This window comes from Aedes albopictus, chromosome 1 (genome assembly GCF_035046485.1).
Source record: "Aedes albopictus strain Foshan chromosome 1, AalbF5, whole genome shotgun sequence".
In the NCBI taxonomy this organism is placed as follows: Eukaryota; Metazoa; Arthropoda; class Insecta; order Diptera; family Culicidae; genus Aedes; species Aedes albopictus.
Window position 1 is genome coordinate 58325604 of NC_085136.1, and position 23251 is coordinate 58348854.

The 23251-nt window shown below is 40.4% G+C and overlaps 2 protein-coding genes across 2 annotated transcripts in view; both read right to left on the reverse strand.

Annotated features, from left to right (window-relative positions):
* Positions 1-23251, reverse strand: part of LOC115269372 (frequenin-2) — a 75195-nt gene that overhangs the window by 25963 nt on the left and 25981 nt on the right. The window lies entirely within an intron of this gene.
* LOC134284959 (uncharacterized) lies at positions 926-2753 on the reverse strand. Its single transcript, XM_062844602.1, has one exon. The coding sequence runs from the start codon at positions 2503-2505 to the stop codon at positions 1480-1482; it is 1026 nt and encodes a 341-aa protein (XP_062700586.1). The 5' UTR covers positions 2506-2753; the 3' UTR covers positions 926-1479.

Sequence of the window (23251 nt, forward strand, 5' to 3'; positions counted from 1 at the left end):
CTGTCAAAAGTGAAACCATAACAAAAACAAGCAGTCAGAAATATTATTTGTTGGTCCTCCGGAAAGAATTAAAAATTATCATTGGAAGGCTTAAAGGTATTTAAATTAAATGAATTAGTTTTCATCTATTCATAATTTATTGTTTATTTACATCCCATAGAATGAGCGACACGAAAGATGATGAATCATCTGATTCCATCCAGATTCCTGGAGGAGAAGAAAACTATATCGAAGAGGAGTATTTGGAATCTGACAACGATGAATTGACAGCAGCTATCGATGAACCAGAACAGTTTCGGAACATATCCGTCCCATCTATCAACGTTGAAGGCGAAGATTTGCGATCATCCATTTCGGGAGAATGTTCCAATTCCAGCAAAGAGCCAACTGAAAACGACGGAGGAGTTGAAGTAGGAGAACAAGTGACATTTTCCCTCAACATGTCAGCCAAGAAGTACAGAAAGTATCAATTCCACATAATCGGCGCCTTTTATGCTCGGTCGTTTCGAACGCAACATTTATCAGATGCACTGTTCAAGCGGGATATTTATGGACATACGCTGCCGGAATTGCATAAGTGTATTTGGAAGCATTGCGCAAATTTCGTTGCCCGTGAAGTGGTTGTTGACTGTTCCGATGGTGATAAAAACGTGAGATGGGCATCTAAGCAGACTCCGGACGTGTCGGATATCGGAAAATACATCCTTCTGAAGCATGGCAAGACTAAAAAGGTGCACACTCTGGCTGATTTGGGTGAAAATACCAAGCTGCTGTCGAAGTGGCGCGGAAGTGAGGTGCAGGTCCACGTTTTCAAACATTCTACTGCTGTGGCGTCGAACACTCTATGGGACATGGTGAACAAAAAACTGCTACACCCTGAGTCGAAGGACAAAACAGGAGCACCAGCAACACAGGAAATTGTTAGCTGTATCGAGCAATTGAAAAGTACGCATACGCACTACACTGCGTTGTACGCTTCTTGGGAAAAATGGGCGAATTACATTCTTGCTCACCCCGGTGATGTACGACCGAATCTAATGAAGGATGCTCCACCGGACGAATACCTTCATCTATTCCGATCGGTGCCGGTATCAGAAGTGCATCGTCTTCAAGCCACTCGTCATGGTTTACAAGTCGCCTACAACATCGTTGAAAGTATTTCTTCATCAATCAATACTTTGTGCGACAGGGTTGATTCGGTTGCTATAAACGTTGCGGAGGTTCAACTGCAAGCACATGAACTGAAGGCACAAGTTCGAGCTTCTCATTCACTTCTGCAAGCTATGGAAGCATCACTGCCACCCGAGGAAAGTGAGTTTAGCCGGAAATTAGCATCTAAGGTCACTGATGCTATTGATGTCGACCATCAAGAGTAAAAGATGGATGATAGCGAAAGTTGTTTGTTTAGAATTTCAGTAGAAGGGTTCTAATCTCATACCAAATAAATTAAAAGTACACATACGGTTTAAACATTTCACTTTATTGTTCGCTTATTGATGGGTCAAATTTTCCTCCCGGAAGATATCCACATTTTTGAAAAAGTTTGGAGCAATCATATGATGTGAATTTAGTTAGTGCACCTTGAACAACATTTGACAATGGTGTTTTGCATCCTTCTGTGTAGTTTCGTCTCAAATATTTTTTTACCAACCCAAAAACCACCTCAATTGGGTTGAAAAACGGGCAATATGCTGGGAGAAAAAGTGGAATTATCCCCAAAGAGCGTAAATACTGTATGATATTAGAATCACAGTGGATTCGAGCTCCGTCCATCACCCAAACTGAAAATCTACCTGGATATGTTCTTACGCAATCGATTGAAAAAACCATTTTTCGGCAACAATCGAAGAACTTTTGCCGCGTAAATGTTCCTTCGGTTTCAAAAGACTCGACTATCCCGTTTTGTCCCAAAAAACAAAGGCAAGATACCCGGGGTCTCCTGCAGAATTCTTCCTTGTACACTAGTTTTCTTCCGACTACTCCGTAACCTTTATTGCGCAACAGTCGACCGTTTGCGAAAGCAACTTCATCGAGAAACAGCAGTTGATGCAAATCCCATTGAAAACAGCTCAATTCTTGGGTATATCGATCGATGTCTGCTTGGCGTATTTGGATGGCTCTCCTTTCCAGCGTCTTCCAAGATAGTCCGTGAGCATGCAAAATTTTGCAAATCGTCGAGGCACTTATGGATGTTCCGAAGTGAATAGCAAATTGCTGCCGGGCTTCGTCAAGATACAGGATAGGATTTTTCTTATACAGATTCACTAGCCACTTTTGTTTGTCCATGTCGAATTTCCTGAATGTGGTCCTCCGTTTATTAGCATTTAGTATACCGTCTCGTTCATAGTTGATGATCCAGGAGCTGATAGTTGATTTAGATTTTGAGTAGATCTTTGCTAGTTGTGCCCGTGAAAATCCAAGAAAATAGTATCCGTACAAACAATGGTACTGTGTGTTGCTGCTCGCCCGACGATGCTGCACATTTTGAAGAATCGAATTCTGCATTTCGGCAATATGTAAATATTCACTTGAATTTCGTTGAAAATTCTCAATCTGATCAATTTCAAGAACGAAAAACCTCAAATACGAAAATTAATTCAATCAATGAATAACAAATGTTTTCTTACGGCGAGAGAGAGATCAGTTGTCATTTTTGACAATTTGACTTGTCAAATTGGAGCACGACTGTTTTTACGACTGTTCAAAACACGACCGTTTCGAACCGCCGTGTTCGATAAGGAAATCCACGCACAATAACAACATAAGATATTTATTTAAGGCCCCTTAGCGTGTCATCGCAAAATGACTTCTTCAAAATCATTGATCGAAATCAACTTTACACAACATTGCACCAATACATATTTGTAAAAAATCGGCATATAAAATAATCAATTTCACGTGAAATATTCAGCATAAAAATGTATTCACACTGCTTCAAATACAAGCCTCTTTCCAAGTAATCACGATTCCAAAGCATTATTTCACTCGAAAGTAGAAATTTTTAACGATTTGTTTCAACCGCACTAAAATGTGGTTGGCGGTGTTTACCACCCACCGCAGTACCAACGACGACGGCGGCAGCGCGGTGATGTCTTTTGGCGCGCACAATCATCGATCATTGCACGCAGTGCTGTCGATCCTGCTGGCTATAGCATCAATGAAATTGATCGAAATCAATTAAAACATCCAGTCAAACACATTGGTTATGCGTCATAAAATCAAAAATAATTTGTGGGGTGATTATTTTTCAACTTTTTTACCACAATTGTTAATAAAATAAGCAAAGCATTATAATTTACGAAATCTTCACCAAGCGGTCCGCCAGCACTGCTGTTGCAGCAAACATAAACAGTGGGAGAGCGTACAAAAATAATTCGATCACTTCTAGCTTGTTACATAAAAATCTAACATTTTTCGTGACATTTGGATATGTTTCCTTGTTATTCATTGAAGTAGAGTAGTTTACTGCTTGAGTTGCTTTCAAATGATTCATAATCTCGAAATGTTTACATTGGAGGTACCGAGACTAAGAGGTGCTATTTTTGTTTGTTTGTTTATGGAATTGGTATAGAAAGGATACACAACTACTATCGTGCTTGATGACTGTTTGGAATAAGAATCAAATAAGAAGAGCAAATTTTTAGCTGACACGCTAAGGGGCCTTAAATGAACATACATAAGTTTTTAGTCAACGATTGTCCTTTGAGTTTCCATTGCATCTTAGTTGTGATTTATCGAGTTGAAATGCAGTTTATAATTATTTTGTTAGCTTTATCTATCTTATACCGATAAGTAAAATATCCTCTTGCAATACTGCAATGTCTTTTTGTACCTTTAATTTCGCCCCATATTTAATGCTAATCCTTTGACAGATACGCATATTTAGACTACCACTTGAAATATGGATTACTGTACGAATTTAAACTGGCCAGCTTACTCTCACACGAAATTTGACGTTTGAGCGGTGTCAACACCGCTCAAACATCAAATTTTCTGCACGGTGCTTCATTTACCGTCATTATAAAAAAAAAATATACCATCAAAACTTGAAACGCCATTCTCTTTCTTCATCATTCCTTCACCTCTGGACAAATTTAAAAAAAAATCGTTAGACGAAATTTTGAGTTACGCCCTTTTAAAGGGCCTAACCCCTAAAAAATCAGGGTTTCTATAGAAAAACATCATATTCCATAACAGAAGCATGTTTCTGCCATCAAAATTTGAAGCGCCATTCTCTTTCTTTATCATTCCTACTCCTCTGGATAAATTTTTAAAATAATCGTTAGACGAAATTTTGAGTTACGCCCTTTTAAAGGGCCTTACCCCTAAAAATAGGGGTTTCTGTAGAATAGCATCATATTTCATAACAGAAGTATGCTTCAAAGTCCAAAATAATGAACAGTATCATTAATAATGCTACAAGCACTAATATTGAATGCATTGTGTATAAAAATTAGCCATAACGCCAGTATAAGGGAAGTATTCTTTAACCTGCATACGGCCACGGACGTTGTTGGCTTCATTTACTATTATAGCCAGAACAATATACAATGGTTTTCTGGGGTATTTATATGGGGTTATGAAGGTTTAGGGACCTTTCAAGGCTTTTCAGGAGCGTTTCAAGTGGTTTCAAGGGTTTTTGTGAAGGGGTCTATGGAAATCCTCTGAAACTTTCAAAAAATGCCTCCAAAATCCACCTTAAACTCCCACACAGTAAAACCGCTCAGCACTAAAATGTGTAAGCCCTACTCATAAGTGCATAATTTCCAGACCACACAAAAATGTGTTACAGTTACACATTTTCAAAAACAGCTCGTACACTCGTCTAGATGCGAAATGTTGATATTTTTTTTGTTTTCAAAGGTCACTAGTAAACCTAGCTAGATTGCTGAACAAAAATGTTTGCGAATTTAACGATTTTGCGGACACAGGAGCTGATTTTGTGAATGTGCAAGGGTTACACATTTTTGGTGTAGTCTGGAAATTATGCACTTTTGTGCTGAGCGGCGTTAGCGTGCACGAACCACATGTAACACACCTGAGATTCTTCGAAACCCTTGAAAACGCATCCGTAAGCCTTTGAAACTCGCCAAAAATGCTCTGAAACTTCCTAAAATGCATCTGAAATGTCCTAAAAACGCCCTCGTAGTGTGTGACGGTAGTATGCAACATTCAGTACTGAAAATGTCATTTCGGCATATCTAAATTCAACCACTTACAGCTCATTTGTGAAGCTGAATCTGAGAATATTGTATATGAAAAACTTGTGCGGCTATACCAGTTCCACAAGAAAGTCACGGAAAAACCGCTCTTTTCGAATATTGAAGGTAAATTCACCATAAATATCAATTGGCATTTTTCGAAGGTAGTCCGTGACATTTACCGTAAATATTTGAAAAAACAGTGGCTTCTTCGTGACTTTCTTGTAGAATTGGTCTAGCTTCACCAGTTTTTTATATGCCATATTCTTAGGATCAACTTCTAAAATGAGCAGTAGGTGGTTGAGTTTAGATATGTCGAAATGTCATTTTCAGCACTGGCAACATAAGGCATGGCGGTAAAAGCGTTACGACGATAGTGGTAAAAGTGCTGTACGGCTCACTGCCTGAAACCCTGTGGACCGCCCCTCAAACGCCCCTTAAACCTCCAGGTACCTCCCTTTGGATGCCCTGAAACGCCCCTGAGGCTCCCTCCTGGAACGCCCCAGAGAACCCCTGGAGCCCCATGGAACCCTTTGAAACCCCCTGAGACCCGCTGGAACTTCCTTGGAGACCCCTGAGACCGCTTGAAGCACCCTGAGGATCCATGGCACCCCCTGAAATCTTCTGAAGAACCCTGGAGAGCCCCTGGATCCCGTAAAGCCTCTGAGAGGACCCTGAAAGCCTCTTAGAGGTCTCTCTTGGTAATCCCTGAGATCCCCTTGAAACGCTCCTGAGATCTCCTGGTACTTCGCTGAAGTCCCTTGGGACCCCCTAAAACGCCCCTGCAACCTCCCTTTCTACTCCAATATAAACGTCTCCAGGAGGCATACCACAGTGTTATTTTTACTCCAGATATTAGATATAATGTACCAAAAAAAAGTCGACATTTTGAATGGCGCTTACGTCACTTTGCAGAATTACGGCAGGTCCTGGCCACCGTTTCCACAGTTACCGTCATTAATACATTTTCTTATGCGCAATAATGGTTCTGAGTAGCTCTCCCTCTTTTTTTTCTAGGTAAAAAAGATGAATAAATGAAAAATGCATAAAAATAATAAGAATAAGGGGGTACCCAGCCCAGGAGTTGGTGTTTACATCTTACGAGGGCTTCGTGGTCGCTAAAATCAACGGGATCTTATTCTTTAACTGTTATGCACCTTCTCGGAGCTCGATCGAGTTAGTCATGCCGGTGCTGGACATTATGAAGCGGCCATGGAATGAGGAAGTCTTTTCAAGAACCAGCGGGATCAAATCCTGCTAAAGGCACTGATTACACTAGTTTACAGCATTTTTGAACTCGGTAAGCTGATAATCATTTTTGGTGTAGAATCATGCCCTGAGTTCAAATACGCGAAGGAAAAAAATTACAGTAGAGCGGAAATTTTTTCGACTTTCCATACAAGGTTGATGATTTAAAATCGATTTTTGTTCTATTTTTAAGCAACGTCGTTCACTTCACACATTTAATTCTCCGTAATCAATGCTCTGATTGAGCTGAATTTTTTACTGTAACTCGCCTACATATGATATGTCAAATAAATGTTTAGAAAGAATTTTTAAATTGTTATTTTCTTATTGAAAAAAATACATTTCTTCATATATTTTTGGAAATTTAGCTAAAATTTAAGGAGATCGTCCATAAAACTCATCAATATCTTGAATTTCATCAATCTGACGCAAAACCTGCATTCAGATGATCGAATGGTATTGTATTCAGCTTTCAATTTATAGAAAAAGATTTGAAATTGGTTGTACAAAATGCAAGATATTTGAATTTTAGTAAATTCTAAATTTTTAAAAGTTGTAAAACTCGATATTGAGCTAAAACTCAAAAACTGCTCTACTTAAAATTTTTTGAAGCACGGTTTCGAAATCAGTGCTAAATTGTACTTCAAAAATTTTGATCGTTGACACAAGTTCATGACTTTCGTTTTATTTTGTAAACTAGTGTTATGCTCGATGTCGATCTGGTTTTTGGTGATGATTACAGAGTCTTGATAAACGATATACACGCAGTATCCAGAGATGGGCCTCCTTCCGAAGACCGCTGGGTACTGGGGCTGGCGATGAGGGAAGGATCGCCGATGAGGAACTTGTGGGAATTGCAAAATCTTTTAGCGTGGGTAATGTCCCAGGTCCGGACGGAGTTACGAACCTAGAATTTAAAAGTAGCCATTGCAGAGGCTCTCGGGATGTTCAGATCTGCTATGCAGAAAAAAAAATGTCTGAACGAGGGAATCTTATCTGGGATTTAGAAGCGATAGAGCCTGGTCCTGCCAAAGATAAGGAAACCACCAAGTAATCAATCGGCATCTAGACAGGGCCGGATCTAAGGGGGGCCGAGGGGCCCCACAAAAACCTTTTTGTTTGCTAAACATTAACAAAAACAAAGAAAAGCTTATTTGTTCATGACATTTGTACCTCCGAGGGGCCTCCTCATCCGCTTTGGCCCCGGGCCCCCACAATCCTTAATCCGGGCCTGCATCTAGAGCATGCTTGTTTGACTCGGCGGGGCTGGTGCTTGAGATCATCTTCAACAGACTGTTAAGGTAGGTACACCGACGGCCTCTTGCGTAACCAGTTAGGCTTCCGGATGGGGAGGTCGACTGCAGACGCTATCTTGACTGCAAAGACACAGACAAACAGACGTAACACTTGCGAAATTTCCATCGACTACGCTTTTAACGATCATTTTAAATTTTCATAGTTGTGTCTTACAACTAGAGGCGCGCGCATCGTTTTTCTATGCGTTTGCCGTTTCACACTAGCACCTTCTGTTGACGATATTGCACAACACAGTTATTCGTGCAACTTTTCCACCAGGTGATGGTAGTGTGAACTGGGCGATGGATTTCCATGAAAATTGCTCAAGGTGTTACGTCTGTTTGTCTGTGGCCAAGAGGAGGGGAATTCACTAATCTGCAGTAATGATCATGGAAATAAAGAACGCATTCAATAGTGTCAGTTGGGCGGGTATTTCCGATGCGCTCAACAAGGGTGCAGAGTCGGCTACATATGTACCCTGTCTGTGGTCGAACTTGACTCTCCCAGAGTTGGTAACCATCTTTTTCGTCAGTGACGGTTGACGAAAACCAAAAATAAATCTTCACCTCAAAAAAATCTTCATTTCGATGCGTCATTCACCAGTGACGACGAAAGAGCGACGTATGTCGATGAAACTAGAATGCTCTCTTATTGTTTGCCCTCTATTCTCTTTGTTTTTGTATGCGAGGACAAAAAATAATAAAAACCATCAAGCGTTGAATGAATCTACTCGAAAAACTTGTCAGGTGGTTCATTCTCTCTCAATACTATCACCAAGTTTGACGTTTGTCTCCGCCGCCGTCGTCGTCGTCTTAGCACCATCATCAGTTTTGTTTGTTTTCCCGACGCGTGTGATTCAATTTTGTGGAAATGGCCGAAAGTAGTGAAAAACGGAATAGTAGTTTACGCAACAAGGTGCAGAATAACGATTTTTACAGCACGAGTCGTACATTTATCTAACGAGGCTTGCCGAGTTGGATAATTACGACGAGTGCTGTAAAAATCGAGGTTCTGTACCGAGTTTCGTACAACGTTTTTTGCAATTTCATAAATTACCGCTTGAGGTTAGTTTTTAACAAAATATTTCCATCAAACTGCACACTGATGTTCATAGCCTTGTTTAAGGAAATCTGATTATAGCAGATTATAACGTGTAGTTATCACAATTTTTCAAAACTGCGTCCAGAAAGCATCAAGAAGTTGATCAAAACTGAAAACAGTGCTGTAATGGTTCATTACGCAACGCAAATCAGTGCTGTAATGAACCATTACAGCACTGTTTATTTGGTGTGGGAAATTAGGCCTTTTCCTGTCAGATTTGCGTGAGATAAAACAGTCTATTACGATGAGAAATTGCAAAAAGATAATTTCAGCACCCGTGCGTTTTACACAAAACCATAAGGCAAAAGTCGTCCATACATCGGTTTTTGTTTGCACGCTTCTGAGCTGAGAAAATAGCAAGTGAGTGTAACTCTTTGCAAGTGAGTGTTCCCATCCTTGTCTAGTGGAATGTATTGTGCATAATGATGTTTTTTAAAAGCTCATATTTCACAAAAACTGACTTTGGCCTAACTCGAATGAGCTGCAGGTAGGACTGAGATTCGATTCACGACTAACGTCCAGTTTTAGAAACGATGCTAAGGTAAATTATGTTATTGATTCAGTTGAAACCCGGAATTTGGTGTGAGCGATAATCGATCTTTCTCCAAATCTATGCATCAGACGTAACTTCGGAAGTCGTGCGTTGTGTAGATCATCAGGTCTGCTAAACAACGCCCCACTTCCGAAGTTAGGTCCGGCGCGAGGATTTGGAGAAAATCGATTTTCGCTCGTACCAATTTCCGGGCTTCAACTGCATTGATAAGAACGGGTATCAGTGTGAGAGGAATATCGCTACCACGGCAGATTTCTTCATCGGAGATCTAGATTATGCGGTAATTGGGTTGAACCGTTTGCCAGGTCAGCTGAACGAGTCTAACCTAGATTCACATAGAATAAGTATGGTAAAAAGTAAATATACCTAAGTCGTGCTTTATGTGATATTAAGCCTTTACTATGTCCGTGTAGTTTAACTTGTTTAATACTAACTTGAGTTGGTAAACCGCCAAGTGGAGCCTTTGTAAAAATGGTAAATGATGATGAGCCCTTTTCGTTATGTTGTTCAGTGTCAGTATCTTCATTATTCACGGCAAGCAATGTGGTCCTACTTAGGTACATATGGTTTTTCCCTTTGTTCTAAAAAAGAGGAAAAGTACTATGCATATATGTTTTACCAATCCGAATTTTTCGTTTTATAAATTAGTAGTGTGGCGTATACTCAGCCTTATTTAGATTTTCTTCAGCTCTGTCAGGTGTTTCTTGTAATATTTCCAACCTGAGAATTTCAACCAATACGCAAGAACAGCACATAGTCCTTACACTTAAATATTGAAAACCGTGAAAATAATACTTAGTTTTGATTATTAAATGAAACTTTCATTTCTTGAATGAAGGTATAGGATGACCGGGTAACGTTTCAAGTTCTTGAGGAATAATGACAACTTGAAAACTTTCGTCCTGGCTAGCCTACTAAGCCTACTGGTTAGAACGCGATCAGCACCAAGGTTGTTAATCGATAAATTATCGCCGATAAATTTAACGCCAACTATGACCTCGTTGACAGTTTTTCGATAAACCGTCGTTAACGATAAAAAGTACGTTACATTATCGTTATCGTTATCGTGTCTTCGATAATTTATCGAAAATTATCGAGTTAACTGTTGAATGCCAAGTAAAGAAATCGATGGAGTGGTTATTTTTTTACTTCAGTCAACAAATATTTCCCTCCGTATACATGACTTAAGTATGAATATGTTGGATCATTTTTTAAGTCAAAACCTTAAGGAAATTAATACGCATCACAAGCTGCTACATGAAGACCATTCATTAACCAGGGGGAGCTGGGGGAAGGGGTCTAGCCGAAGTTTACGCTCCATACAAATTTTAAAATGTTTGTATGGACAAAAGTCAACGAGGGGGGGGGGGAGGGTCTGAGCTGGTCAAGGTTTGGTCTACGTGGTTTTTGAATGTCAAAATATATTCGCCCGGAAGAAAAATCTTTTGTTCAATACTGTGATCAACAGGAGCCGGTGGAATCTTCGAAAGCATTTTTACAAAAATGCTATAAGGAATTTCAGATGAAACCTCTGGGAAAATTCCTTATGGAACCGTTAGAGAAATCGTTGGGGTCCCTGGCAGAACTTCCGATGAAATGCGAGGAATTATTGCATAAATTCGTAGCATATTTCGCGATGAAATTCCTGGTGAAATATTCGATTCTACCAGGGATACTGATGGGACTTCCGAAGGAATCATCGAAGAAATTCCCTGCGGACATTTTGTTGGAATGACGGCAAACTATCGTTGAAATGCCTGGCAAGATTCCCGTTGGAATCCCTGGTGGGTTCTTGACAGAATGACACGAAATACCCGATAAAATCCCTGGCAGAATTTCCGATTGAACCCCAACACGTACAAGCACTTGTTCAAGCAGCTTTATAGACGTCAAATGTTTTCGACCAAGATTGCTATGATCAAAACTTCCAAAGTTAACTTCAGTTAACTAGCGTTGAATTATCGAACGACGATAAATAAATCCTGCGATAATTTATCATCATCGCAGTGAGCGATAACGTTGAACACAATTATCGTTATCGGCGATAACGATAATTTATCGATTAACAACCTTGATCAGCACTGCTTGCTTCGATAACAGCATAACATTTGATTCTAGTGATAGGTTTTCATGCGCAATTAATATCAAACCATCCTTTAATAGATCTATGCTCTAAGCCTCAATGCGGGTGTTCTCCTAATTTAGAGTAAAGGCCATGAAAATTAAGCAGAATGCGTATTCATCGAGTATCGAATGAACAAAAATGCTCGACTAAATTTATTATTTTTTCGTCAAGCAAAACATGACGACTGATGAAATGGTTCAGTTGTGGATCTCTTTCGAGCAACTGACAGAAGTAAGAGAGCGACGATGTACTCGAATATTTTTTTTCACTACGTACCTAGAAGGTGACTGTGTTCATGAATAAACCGTCAAGCGATGTTTTGTTTGTGACGAAGATAGAAATAAAATGTTCATCGTCACTGAATATACTGTCATTATGCTGATGGCCAACAACCCTGGACTCTCCTCAACAACCCTGGACTCTCCTATTGAACAAGTGGAGGTGCGAGGAACATGCTGGTAGCTATGCTGTCGTGGCGTTGGTGTACTGGGTTGGATTTGAGCCCTGGGAAAGGGATCCCAGAAAGGTCCAGGGCAGGTGGAAGTCCATGTTGGCAAGTTCCTCTATATGCTATGCCAGCCTTTCTCAAACTTCTTTACCGACGCGTGTATTTCTTATGGGGCTGGTGGGTCAAGTTTCAGAAAGGTGGTGCAATGCTGATCGTCTCTGAGCTATAGGAGACCAAATGGCGGCGCTCGCGGTAGCAGTTTTGATACCTACATGCTCTAAAGTACAAAAAGGTTCGAAGTAGGTGTGATGTTGACCTTGTCTCGCCGTCCAAGGCAAAGGGAATGGGGAGGGCATCCGGGAAGCCGGTAATGTTCCAGAACCATACTTTCGTGGGCTTCGTGGCCGTGCGGTTAGCGGCGGCAGTCGTCTAGGCGTATCGTAAGCCTCGGAGTGTGGGTTCGATTCCCGCTCCAGTCGGTGGAAACTTTTCGTCATACGAAAAATTCATCACTGGGCCACTGGGTGTTCTGTGTGTTGTCCGTTGTCTAGTGTAAGTAATGTGTTCAGTCTGTGCAGCCTCTGGCTGAAGACGATGTGAATTGTCTTTTAGTGTCCTTCCAAAATAGTGTGTCATGATGTTCGTTGCCAAACCTCCTTCGTTGATTGTTGAACTCCATACTACCTAAGCTCCCCGCTCAGGTGTATGGTGAGCAGGCCTGTGCCCCTTCTTCCATCCTTTTCTCTCTCGTGTTTGTTTAAGAGAGTGAGTGAGAAAAAAGAAAAAAGCTAGCTACGACAACGCTTCTTCCAGGCTGTCGACTCATTGGTTATGGAGAAATATATACTTGAAATGGGCAACTTTGCTTTATATAAATAGAACACAAAACGATTTCAAATCACCAGTTTCGTATAGAAAATCGAAAGAGTTTACACTCTACTGCATACTATTTTCCTTCGCGTATCCAAACTAAGGACAAGATTCTACACTAAAGAAGATCATTACAGCTTAACGAGTTCAAAAATGCTGTAAACCAGTGCAATGAAAATCTTACTCATTATAGTCATCAATTCTTCCATTCAAGCTGTCAAAAAAAAAATCAACGCATTAAAAAAAAACTCTTAGCCGTCGATGGTATAAAAGGCGAATAAAATTGTTCGACTTCTCGATAATTTTTCCGTAAATCATTGCCACACATGCAGCATGCCCTGCCATTCCGAGAAAAATCTGCTTACGAGAGCCATCTGTCAGCGAAAATAAATGCGATGAAAACGATTTTTCCGGACACGAGTTTTCCAGAACATACAGAGACATCCATCCCGACTGCACTTGAATGGACACCATGCACCGTACTGTACAGTAGATAAATGCACACGTCTGCATGATGCATGTCAATTTGGTCCGCTCGGTGCACGACGTTCGAAACAATAAACTCCCGACCGGAATAGCCAATTTACGGTGCTTCGTCGTCGTAGCAGCTGAACTCTTGAACTCCACCATGGAATGGTTGCCCGCCACCCAGCCACCCCACATCGTCGGAATAACTATCAGAAACTCGATTTTCAACAACGAAAAACACGCGCGGTGGGGACTCACATCCAGTGCGGATCGAAATTTTTGTTTTAACGTAATTGGCTTCGCCACGCTTCTATGTGGAAGTTTTAGCGAACGACGGAACGATCCAACAACCAGTTGCCGAAACGTACAACTTTCCCCGCTCGCTCGTTCAACATCCATCATTCGCCGACAAAGCTTCAAGGTTGGTTTCCGATTTTGACTTTTCCCCAAATGTACCGGTAATGGGTTTTCGGGTTGAGGCTTGTACGTAGTGAGTTCCCGTGTATTGAGGGTAGGTAACAAACCCGAAGTTTGGTTGTTTTTCCGACTTTGAACAACCGTTCAGAACGGATCAATTTACAATTTTACGCGCCATGGTCGGATAGGGTGTGCCTTATGGAACGCCTTATGCTTAGGAATACAAAGGCCCGAAAAATCTGTCTATTTCGGTTTATTGAGTTGCCTGATAACGGAGTAATTCGTAGGTTGCATACTGAAAGTTGTTTTGTTAAAACTTTAACATGTACTCCTATTCTAATTGCTTCTGGAATGCTATTTGGGTAGGAACAGCTCTCCAGTCAGATGTTGAAGTAAAAAAAATACATGAAAACTTCCATTGCCGTCCACGCCGATCTTCTCCGTTATGAGGATAGGAAAGGATGTGATGATAATACGCAAGAAGTTAATCAAAATTTATAAATACAAGCACGATGCAATCGAAAGAGAGAAGACTTAAAGAGAGCCTCTCATCTGCACTTGGGACCTTTAGAAATGTTTGGCCTGAAGTATGACACCTACTTTATGAAACTAGTTATGAAAGGTCAGCGACTCACCGACGCCTTCATAGGGCACTGCACTGTTTTGATTTTGTATGGGATTTTGACGTTTCGTGGCCTTGTTGTTTACCAAATTTCTGTAAGAGCGAAAGAGAAGGAGATAATTTCATGCACTGCCCTATAGGTGTCAAGGAGTTGGATATTTGGAATGGGTTGATTTGGGATTCATTATAAGTGAGTGATGCAACAAGATTCAGATTTTGTAAGTGTAGTTGAGTAGAATATGTAGATGTATTGATGTGAGTGTAAGTGCTTTAGTATATTTAAACTCCAACAATGGGAGTGACGTGTCTAAGAGATTTCGTCATTCCTTGGGCCATTTTGCTTCGGGAATAGGGCCCAGGCATTAACACAGTGTCCTGGCTAACAAGCCTAGGCTTAAGCGTTATTGATCGCTCTCTGAAACGATAAGAAAAACTTTAGATGGATGGGAAGGGATATCAAGGAAGGGATGATATCTGTTTATCGAGATGCCAGCGAGTCACCGACGTTAATAGAAATATGGGATTTTGGTACGGGAATGGTCTGAAATTCAGTATGATTAAGTTATGCGACTGGATTATCACAAAAGCTAGACTATACAAATATCAGCGTGAGTGAGAAATTAACAAACTGAAGTGGAATTTTCGAAAAAGTTTCGGTGAGATTTGAATTCAAGACTCCTACTATTTAACTAGACAGGCACGTTGCCAACTACACCACGAGAAGACTCGAAGATGTACACAGATAAAAAATAATGAGATTTACACGTCATGTAAACTTCATTTTAGTCATGTAAACTTAGTGTTATGATGGTTTACATGATATATCATGTAAATTTGTGTTATATGTCATGTAAACACTCAGAGTCATGCAGAATTACATGACATATAATGGAAGTTTACATGATATTTCATGACTTTTACATGATATGTCAAATTTCTGTGATATCCCACGCTCTGAACATGGCATCATATATCACAGAATTCCTAAAGAATCCCGGGTGGAGTTCCTGGAAACAATCCGGAAGCAGTTTTTGAAAGAATCCTGGAAGGAGTTCCCTGAAGTAATCCCGTCGAAGTTCCTGAATCCTGAAAGTAGTTTCAGAAAAAATCCTAGAGCAAGTTCCTGGAAATATGCAGGGAGAAGCTTTTGGAGAGTTTTTGGAAGGAGCTCATAGAGGAAACCCAGAAGGAGTTCCTAGCGAAATCCCAGTAGGAGTTCTTGGAACGCTAATAAATCCCGAAAGCAGTTCCTGAAAGAACCTCGAAAGAAGTTGCCGGAGGAATTTCGGAAGGAGTTTCCGAAAAAACCCTGGAAAAATCTTCTGGAGAAATCCCGTAGGAGGTTGTTTATAGAACCCCGGAACAAGAACCCGTAGGAAACCCTGAAGGAATTCCCGGAGGAATTCCGAAACAAATTGTTGAAGCAAACTTGAAAGTAGCTCTTGGAAGATTCCCGGAAGAAGTTTGGATTTTCCCGGAAAGATTGGGGTGAATCTCAGAGTCCTGAAGAAATCTCAGAAGCAACTTTTCGAGGAATCTGTCAGTCATAAGTCGTGCTGGAATTCCGGAAGACGTTCTTGTAGGAATTTCGGAAGGCGTTCCTGAAGGAATACCAGAATGAATTTGTGAAGCAATCCTGAAAAGAACTTCCAGGGTAATCCCGGTAAAAATCACTGAGAAGAAATCTCATTTGACTGGAAAAAGTCTAATCATTGTCCTAAATTGAATGTTTAGTGAATTTCCATGAATTAAGTACACTGAAGTTTTTTTTTTACGACGGTAATGGTACCGCGCAAAAAACCCGCGTTATATAAAAAACACGGACCGCGTTAAAAAACTTCAGTGTATAATTATCAAATAATTATAAATTAAGCATCCATTTAGAAATCTTTGGAAGAGTCCCAGAGGGAACTTTCGAAAAAAGCCTATATAATCTTCCAGAAGAATCTCATAAGAAACTTCTGAAGGTGTCATGGTGTCGCGTCAGGAAGTCCAGCAGGAATTCCATCTGGAATTTCTGTGGAAATCCAGACAAAGATTCTGAAAACGCAAACCCCAGATTTTGAATTTGAACTCAATCAAATCACCATGGAAGGCTGACGAAATTTAAATCGTGAATAACATGACAACGAAACGTCAAAGTCTTACACGCTAACCTCTAGATACCCAAATCGGTGTCAAAGTGACACAGATTGAGCCTTCGATTGAGCAACATTGCAGTTACTCTCTCAGTAAAGGCACATTTACTCAAATTTGGAGGACCGATGTTTGTGGCAAGATCTAAGTTAATGTTACCCAGCTCCTACGGGGTCTTGATTTTGTTAATTTCATTACAATTTGCATTTTAGATAAAAAAATTCCTTATGATGCTCACATATCAAAAAACCCTGTTAATTTGACAATGATTGCTGTTGAATTATTTAAAGGGGTAAACTTGTGTAAGTGTATAAGATGGTATCTGATGCAGGGAAACGAGAAAAACAGTTCCCAAGGAAAATCTCACTATTTTAACATAATCTCTAACCATACTTGGCATGAAAACCTTCACATATTCAAGCCGAGAATTGACAAAGTGCCGAATACCCAGATCTTTACTCAGAATCAAAAAATCTGGGATTTGGGTTACCTGAAATTTAACAACTGCTAACAACATGCAAATTCGGGTAGAATTGCCCCAACCGATGAGTAGTTTCAGATTTAGCGTATAGAAGAATTTACCTCAGCAACCGCAGCGTTCAGTCCCCTGCCGCAGCGCGAGAAGTAATATTTACTGCTCGAAGACGACCCGGAAACGGTTGCTTCGATGAGGAGTACCTCAAGATAACGGATGGGAGGAACGTTGTCAGAAGCCGACTGTTAGTATCTGATACCCGGAAGAATTGAGAGCATTATAAGGAAACGAGAGCAGCCGAGAAAAGAATTCAACGCCGGAAGAAAAAGGACTGTATGAGGAGAATAACATTACCATAGATTAAATTCAAGACCTCGATGTACCAAAGAAACCCTTAAATTTGGTGTGTCCAGTCCGGTATCCAATAATATTCATTACCGTGTACTTTTTTACGTGTAAATTGCCTTTTGTGTAAATTATATTTACCGATCTGACAAGAAAAGAACTATAAATAAATTACGTACCTAGGATTGTTCACAATCTGCGAACTTGACTGCGGAAAAAATGCGACCATGACGCCGCTGATATTACTCAGGCGCAAACAGTATGGAACAAAATGATATGTGGAAATTTTTACAAAACAGCTAATGGTGCCAGACAACCAGTAATCGTATAAGATGTTGCATAAGATGATAAAGTGGAGGCCATATGCGTGCATGCCTCCATTTAGGCGTATGTAAAATGTACGCATATCGCCTTCACTTTAACATCTTATGCAACATCTTATACGATCATTGGTTGACTGGGGGTACGGAGAAAAATAGTGCATTCTCTACACTTCAAGGATTCGATGAATGAAGGGAACGTCACGCGTCGACAAACAGATTATTTTCGGGTAAAATCCCTTAAGTGTGTTAGGGCCCGTTCTTATTCTTAAAGCACACATCTACATATATAAATTAAAATACAATGGTGTTTGTATGTCACGATTCTTTGTTCTGCCACAAAAGTTCAGTTAATTGGCCGCAGTGGCATAATTGCCCCAACAGCGGGGTAGGGAAAAAAATGCCACGTTTTGCCGTAGGAACGAGTCATTCGATTTACAAAATTCATTCACTATTGCATTCGTGCAGGGCTCCGGTACAAAAAGAATTGTGAAAATCGAGCAATAAAAACGAAAAAAAATCAAATTTCACTTGGCGGGCAAGTTTGCAGGCCAGTTCACTTTAGAACTGCATGTCCAAAAACATAGTAGGCAGGCAGTATGACGTTTACCAGGACGACAGCTAGTCTATCTATATATATAAAAATGAGTTTGAAGTCCCTTTGAGGCAACAAAACTCACAAACGGGTGGACCGATCAAGATGACTCTTGAATGGTTTGATTCGTATTTATGGTCGCTGTGTTTATAAGTAGTAAAAGTTAAGAAAATCAACTAAAAAAGGAGGAAAATTGTGAAATTACTGATTTTTAATGATTTGTGAAGAAATTAAACATGAACGAAATAAAACCAATCTAGAATGCGGTGCTGCAATGACCTCAACAGTTGTCAAATCACCACAACCGGGCAAGACAAAGTTTGCCGGGACAGCTAGTAGTTTATAAAACAACTCAAACTCCAACTCGGCACTTCTACCTCATAAGGCCAACGCAGCACTTCAATTGGAAGATGATAAGCTCAACTAGCTCTTTGTATTGCCAGCACTTCTCTATACAAAATCATATAATATATTTATACAATTCAGTATCATAATTTATGTTTTATATTACTCATTTCCGTATCATAAAGACCAACTTTTCCGAGCCGGTTCATTATTCAACTGAAATGAGTTGCATAATGAAAAAATCATTGCATAAAATTTTGTATGGAACTCGTTGCAAAACTCGGCAAGCCACGACTCGTGCTGAAAAAATGCAACTCGTAACATAAATAACTATTATCCAACGAACAAAAGTAGGAAAGCAGGGCCCCTAGAGCAAGCCCTAGAGCCACAGCTTCAAAGGCGTAGGAATTCAGCATGATCATATTGAGAGTGATAGGTATGATTTCTGGTTAGTCCAGGAACTTTTCGTGGAGGACTTTTTTTGGACAAAGCGTATCTTCGTACCTGCCACTCGAAATACACATTTCAAATGCCAATTGGGTGAGGAAGATCTCAATTAATAACTTTGAAAGTGCTCATTGAACACTAAGCTGAGGAGTATGCTTTGTCCAAGTGGGAACGTTGAGCCAAGAATATGGAAAAAGATTGGGAAACTTTGACATCACATAAAACTTTCTGAATATATGGAACAAGGTGTATTAAAGGAAGATGATGGGATCTAGATAGACAGCAATTGGAGCAACCGGAAGTCGCCTCAAAATACATGCAAAATCTCAATGCAGCGCTCTGCAGCGTTGCCAGACGAGGGCGTGATCGATATACCTCCTCTAGAGGAATGCTGGAGTACAGTATAAGCAGCCATCAATGATGCAACTGAGAGCTTCATCGAGAATCGACTCGACGGAACGAATGGTTCAACGAAGAGTGCAAAGCTATTTTGATGGAGAAGTACGCAGCGTGGGCGGTAATGCTGCAGTAAGGAACCAGGTAGAACGTGGAACTATACAAACAGAAGCGGAAACAACAGACCCTTCTCTTGAAGAAAACAAACTGCCGCCTGGAAAAATCGTAGAGCGAAGAAATGTAACTGCTGTACCGTGTCCAAGAAACACGGAAGCTTTACCAGCAGCTCAAAGCATCCTACAACGGCTTCGATGCATGAGCCGAAATCTGCAGGTATAAAGATGGAAGCTTTTTGACAGACGGACGTGACGGAGATTGAAAGGTGGAAGCAACACTTCGATGAGCACCTGAATGGCGTGGAGAATGTTGGTACAGGAGACCAAGGCAATGGAGAAAATGGCTACGTCAGTGTTGCTTAGGACGGAATTCAGCTCTGATAAGTTAAGGATACTATTCACCGGCTCAAAACCAACAAATGGTATCACAGCTGAACTCATCTGGATGAACACCGATAAGTTGGCCATCTGCCTGCGCCGGTTGACAGTCAGGATCTGGGAAACAAATAGCTACCGAATCAGTTGATGGAAGGGTTAATCAGCCCCATTCACAAGAAAGGTGATTAATCAATACAAAGTAGGAAACGGTCATCTGTGAAGTGAATATTTCGAGAAAAATGTCCTGCCCAGAGATTCGATTTTGTTATGGAACCATACTCTTTTGAGGTAATGTTTCTGGAATAACTATAAACCTTAACCATATTTTTTCTACAATTTATTATCCTTGTACTTCAGGGATTATGCCATACCCTAGTATGGTACCCTACCGCCATCCATTTTTCATACCGATACGAGCAACCGATTCCGAACTTGGCGTGTTTGCTCCCCCACCGTTAAGAGCATACCGTTGTTGTTGTCGGCTTTTTTTTGGAGGGGGCGTACCGTTTTTGAAAATTGAAATATAAATATGAATATGATTTTTATTCTGGCCCGGCCGTGTGTACCGTGTCTCAATGGCATGGTACGTGCGGAGCGGACGGAACCGCTGGGCCACCGGGTGAGGTTAAGTGCCAGCAGCCGCTTGTTGCTCAAAAGCGTCGACACGCGATTTTAAATCGTGAAAAGTTCATGTGCCCGTACGCCGTACCCACCAACATCAAGCAAGCGACGAAGCAGGCGATTGATCGCGTGCTAAAGTCATCTCGGTAGGCGGGTGGTTGGTGTTGGTGGCTGCCGGAGGGGATCTTTCCCTTATAATCAGATTAAGAATCACGAATATTTTTCGTTTGGCTGCTTTGATGTTTTACCTCGTTCCGTTCAAATTGGTTTGTGGATTGATGCGGAATTGAGAAGGTGAATGGTTTGGCACTGTGTTGCTTCGACCTCTGCCTAACACTACTGTATGGGAAGGATTGGTGGATTCATACTGGTGAAGAACTTGGGGACTGAGATTAGAAGAAGCTGATTATGTTCGCATAGTTCATGCTTTATGGTCGGTTGTTGCGAAGAAGTCGTAAATAATGAGAAAGTTTTATTGCAATTGTTTAGAGTTAGGCAAATTTGAATACAGCATAGCTAACATAATATTATACAAGTAGCGTATAAAATTGTATTTTCATTATTACGGGAGGTTGTTTCTAAAACCAAGCATAAAAGGATTGTTCAATGTTGGGACAAGACAAAAAAAGAAATAATCATAGGCTACCCAGATAAAAACTAACCAAAAGATGATTGGTGAAAACTATTCCTGCACCATACAGTGTACCAGCTACAATAAAATGTATTGTAATGGAATGATTCGCTGAAAGCTTTGTACATTGTACTTACTGTACATTTACATCAGATCTTTATGTTACAATATATACTGTTTACGTTTGAACCATTCACTTTTTCGAAATATTATTTTACCATGCAATGTTAGTTCTAATATAGCCTCGTCCACGGATTTGTTTTTAAGTCTGGAACACATAGCTTATATGTATTTCAATAGAACTTGACAGCTTTCTCATTATTTAACCTCTGAATGAACTACCATATAATTCGACGTTAAAGTTTGTTATGTATTCCAAGCTTTAGTGAAACGTGTGCCTCTAATGTTGCAATAACGGTTAATCACGCTGTAATGTTACTTATGTACCTCATCACCCACTTCATGCAACTACATTAGTGGTCTAATAACACTTAGCGCGCTCGGCAACGTTCCAACATGCCGCTCAAAGTGTTGCCATAAATATTGCTTAGTTTGCAAAACCCAGTTATCTGGCTGGTGGGGCATGGGAGCCTAAGCTCAAACTGTTAATGCAATCAGCAGAGGTTACCCAGACTTTGACGTGGACAATCCTATATTTGAAGAGCTATCCAAGCAGGTTTCGGAGATTCCCAAAAAAGCTTTATTATGTGCTGCTTCATAGCATAGTCCAAACGCTCAAAGACAGTTCCAGTTCACTTCTTCTAGTTCACGATACTTAACAACCTATACAATTCATTGTAGGAACCTCATTTACAGTTGTCTCGAGAATTCTTTAAGAAATTTACAATAATTCCTCCGGAACATACTCGGAAAAGTTCGGAGTATTCAGTTCATCCACAAATTCCTTCATACTCTTCCTCCGGACATTTCCACAGGAATAGAACTATAAAGGGAAACTCTTGGCTTAACATGAAAATGTTTTCGCAACCTAAATGAAAACATTTCACCAAATTTCGAGAACACATAATCATCATCAAGTGTCATTAGCAGCCGAAAAAAGAACGCTTTCGCTTTGTTCGATAGCCCACTTAATTCCACTCCATTAAACGGTTGTGACGTAAAGAGCCGGTGGCAAATGCATTAATCACATACTCACCTTTCGCTTGATTGTTGACGCCCAGGCCCACGCACCCAAAACCGGAGTAATTTCCAGTGTTTTTTCCCTCCATGTCGTCTGTTGTAACAACCGGAAAATGGGACCCATTAGCGATGGTGCCTTCTTCTTATCTGTCACCACCCTGCGCCTAGATTTATTGGTCTCATTTTTTTTCCGTTTGTTTCTGTTTCTGACTATTAACGATTCACTGCCGCCATCGTCCCATTGAGGCACATTATTCTAGTGAAGTTTTATGGCCTCCAGCCCGTCCGTCACGTCACGGTCGGTGGCTTTGCCAAAAATATGCAAACAGGCAGTTAAATTAAATCCAACATGGGAACACTCGGGCAGTAATGTACCACCACCAGTACCAGTACCATCCAGAAAGTAAAGTGATAAAACTTTGTTTTATTTATTTGCTTGCCCAAGGGAGTGACTATGCCGAAAAAGTTGAAACATTATTTAGTGAGCATACAACTTGATGCGGAGGTTAATGCACCTGCGCTAGGCAGTGGTAAGAGAACACAACATTATGTTATCGTGTATGGGAAATTACTCCATGCTTTAAATAGAATTCAAACTTTTAAGCCAAATCCGATCAATCTCCCACTTATTTTAAGGACAGCCCTCAGATATATTCATACATGTATGTATATTGATGGCCATAGCCATCGCTAGAACCACAAACGATTTTTTCTGTATTATTTATTTAATTCATTATTATCCATGCAGAGTAACGTTTTTTCCTTATAAATTTCTACATTTTGTGAAGAATAACCACATTTTTTGCAAAAAAAAAAAACAAAAAGATCATAGCATTTAAGCAAACTAATAGCTAATGTTTTGTTCCTAGTTTAACACTTATGTGGCCGGCAGGGTACCCGGGTACCTTTTTCAATTTCAAATCTCGATATTTTAATGGTTATTGAGACTAGGATGTT

Bases quoted from the DNA above. Each gene is read 5' to 3' on its own strand.
- LOC134284959 (XM_062844602.1), bottom strand. From the start codon at position 2,505: ATGCAGAATTCGATTCTTCAAAATGTGCAGCATCGTCGGGCGAGCAGC.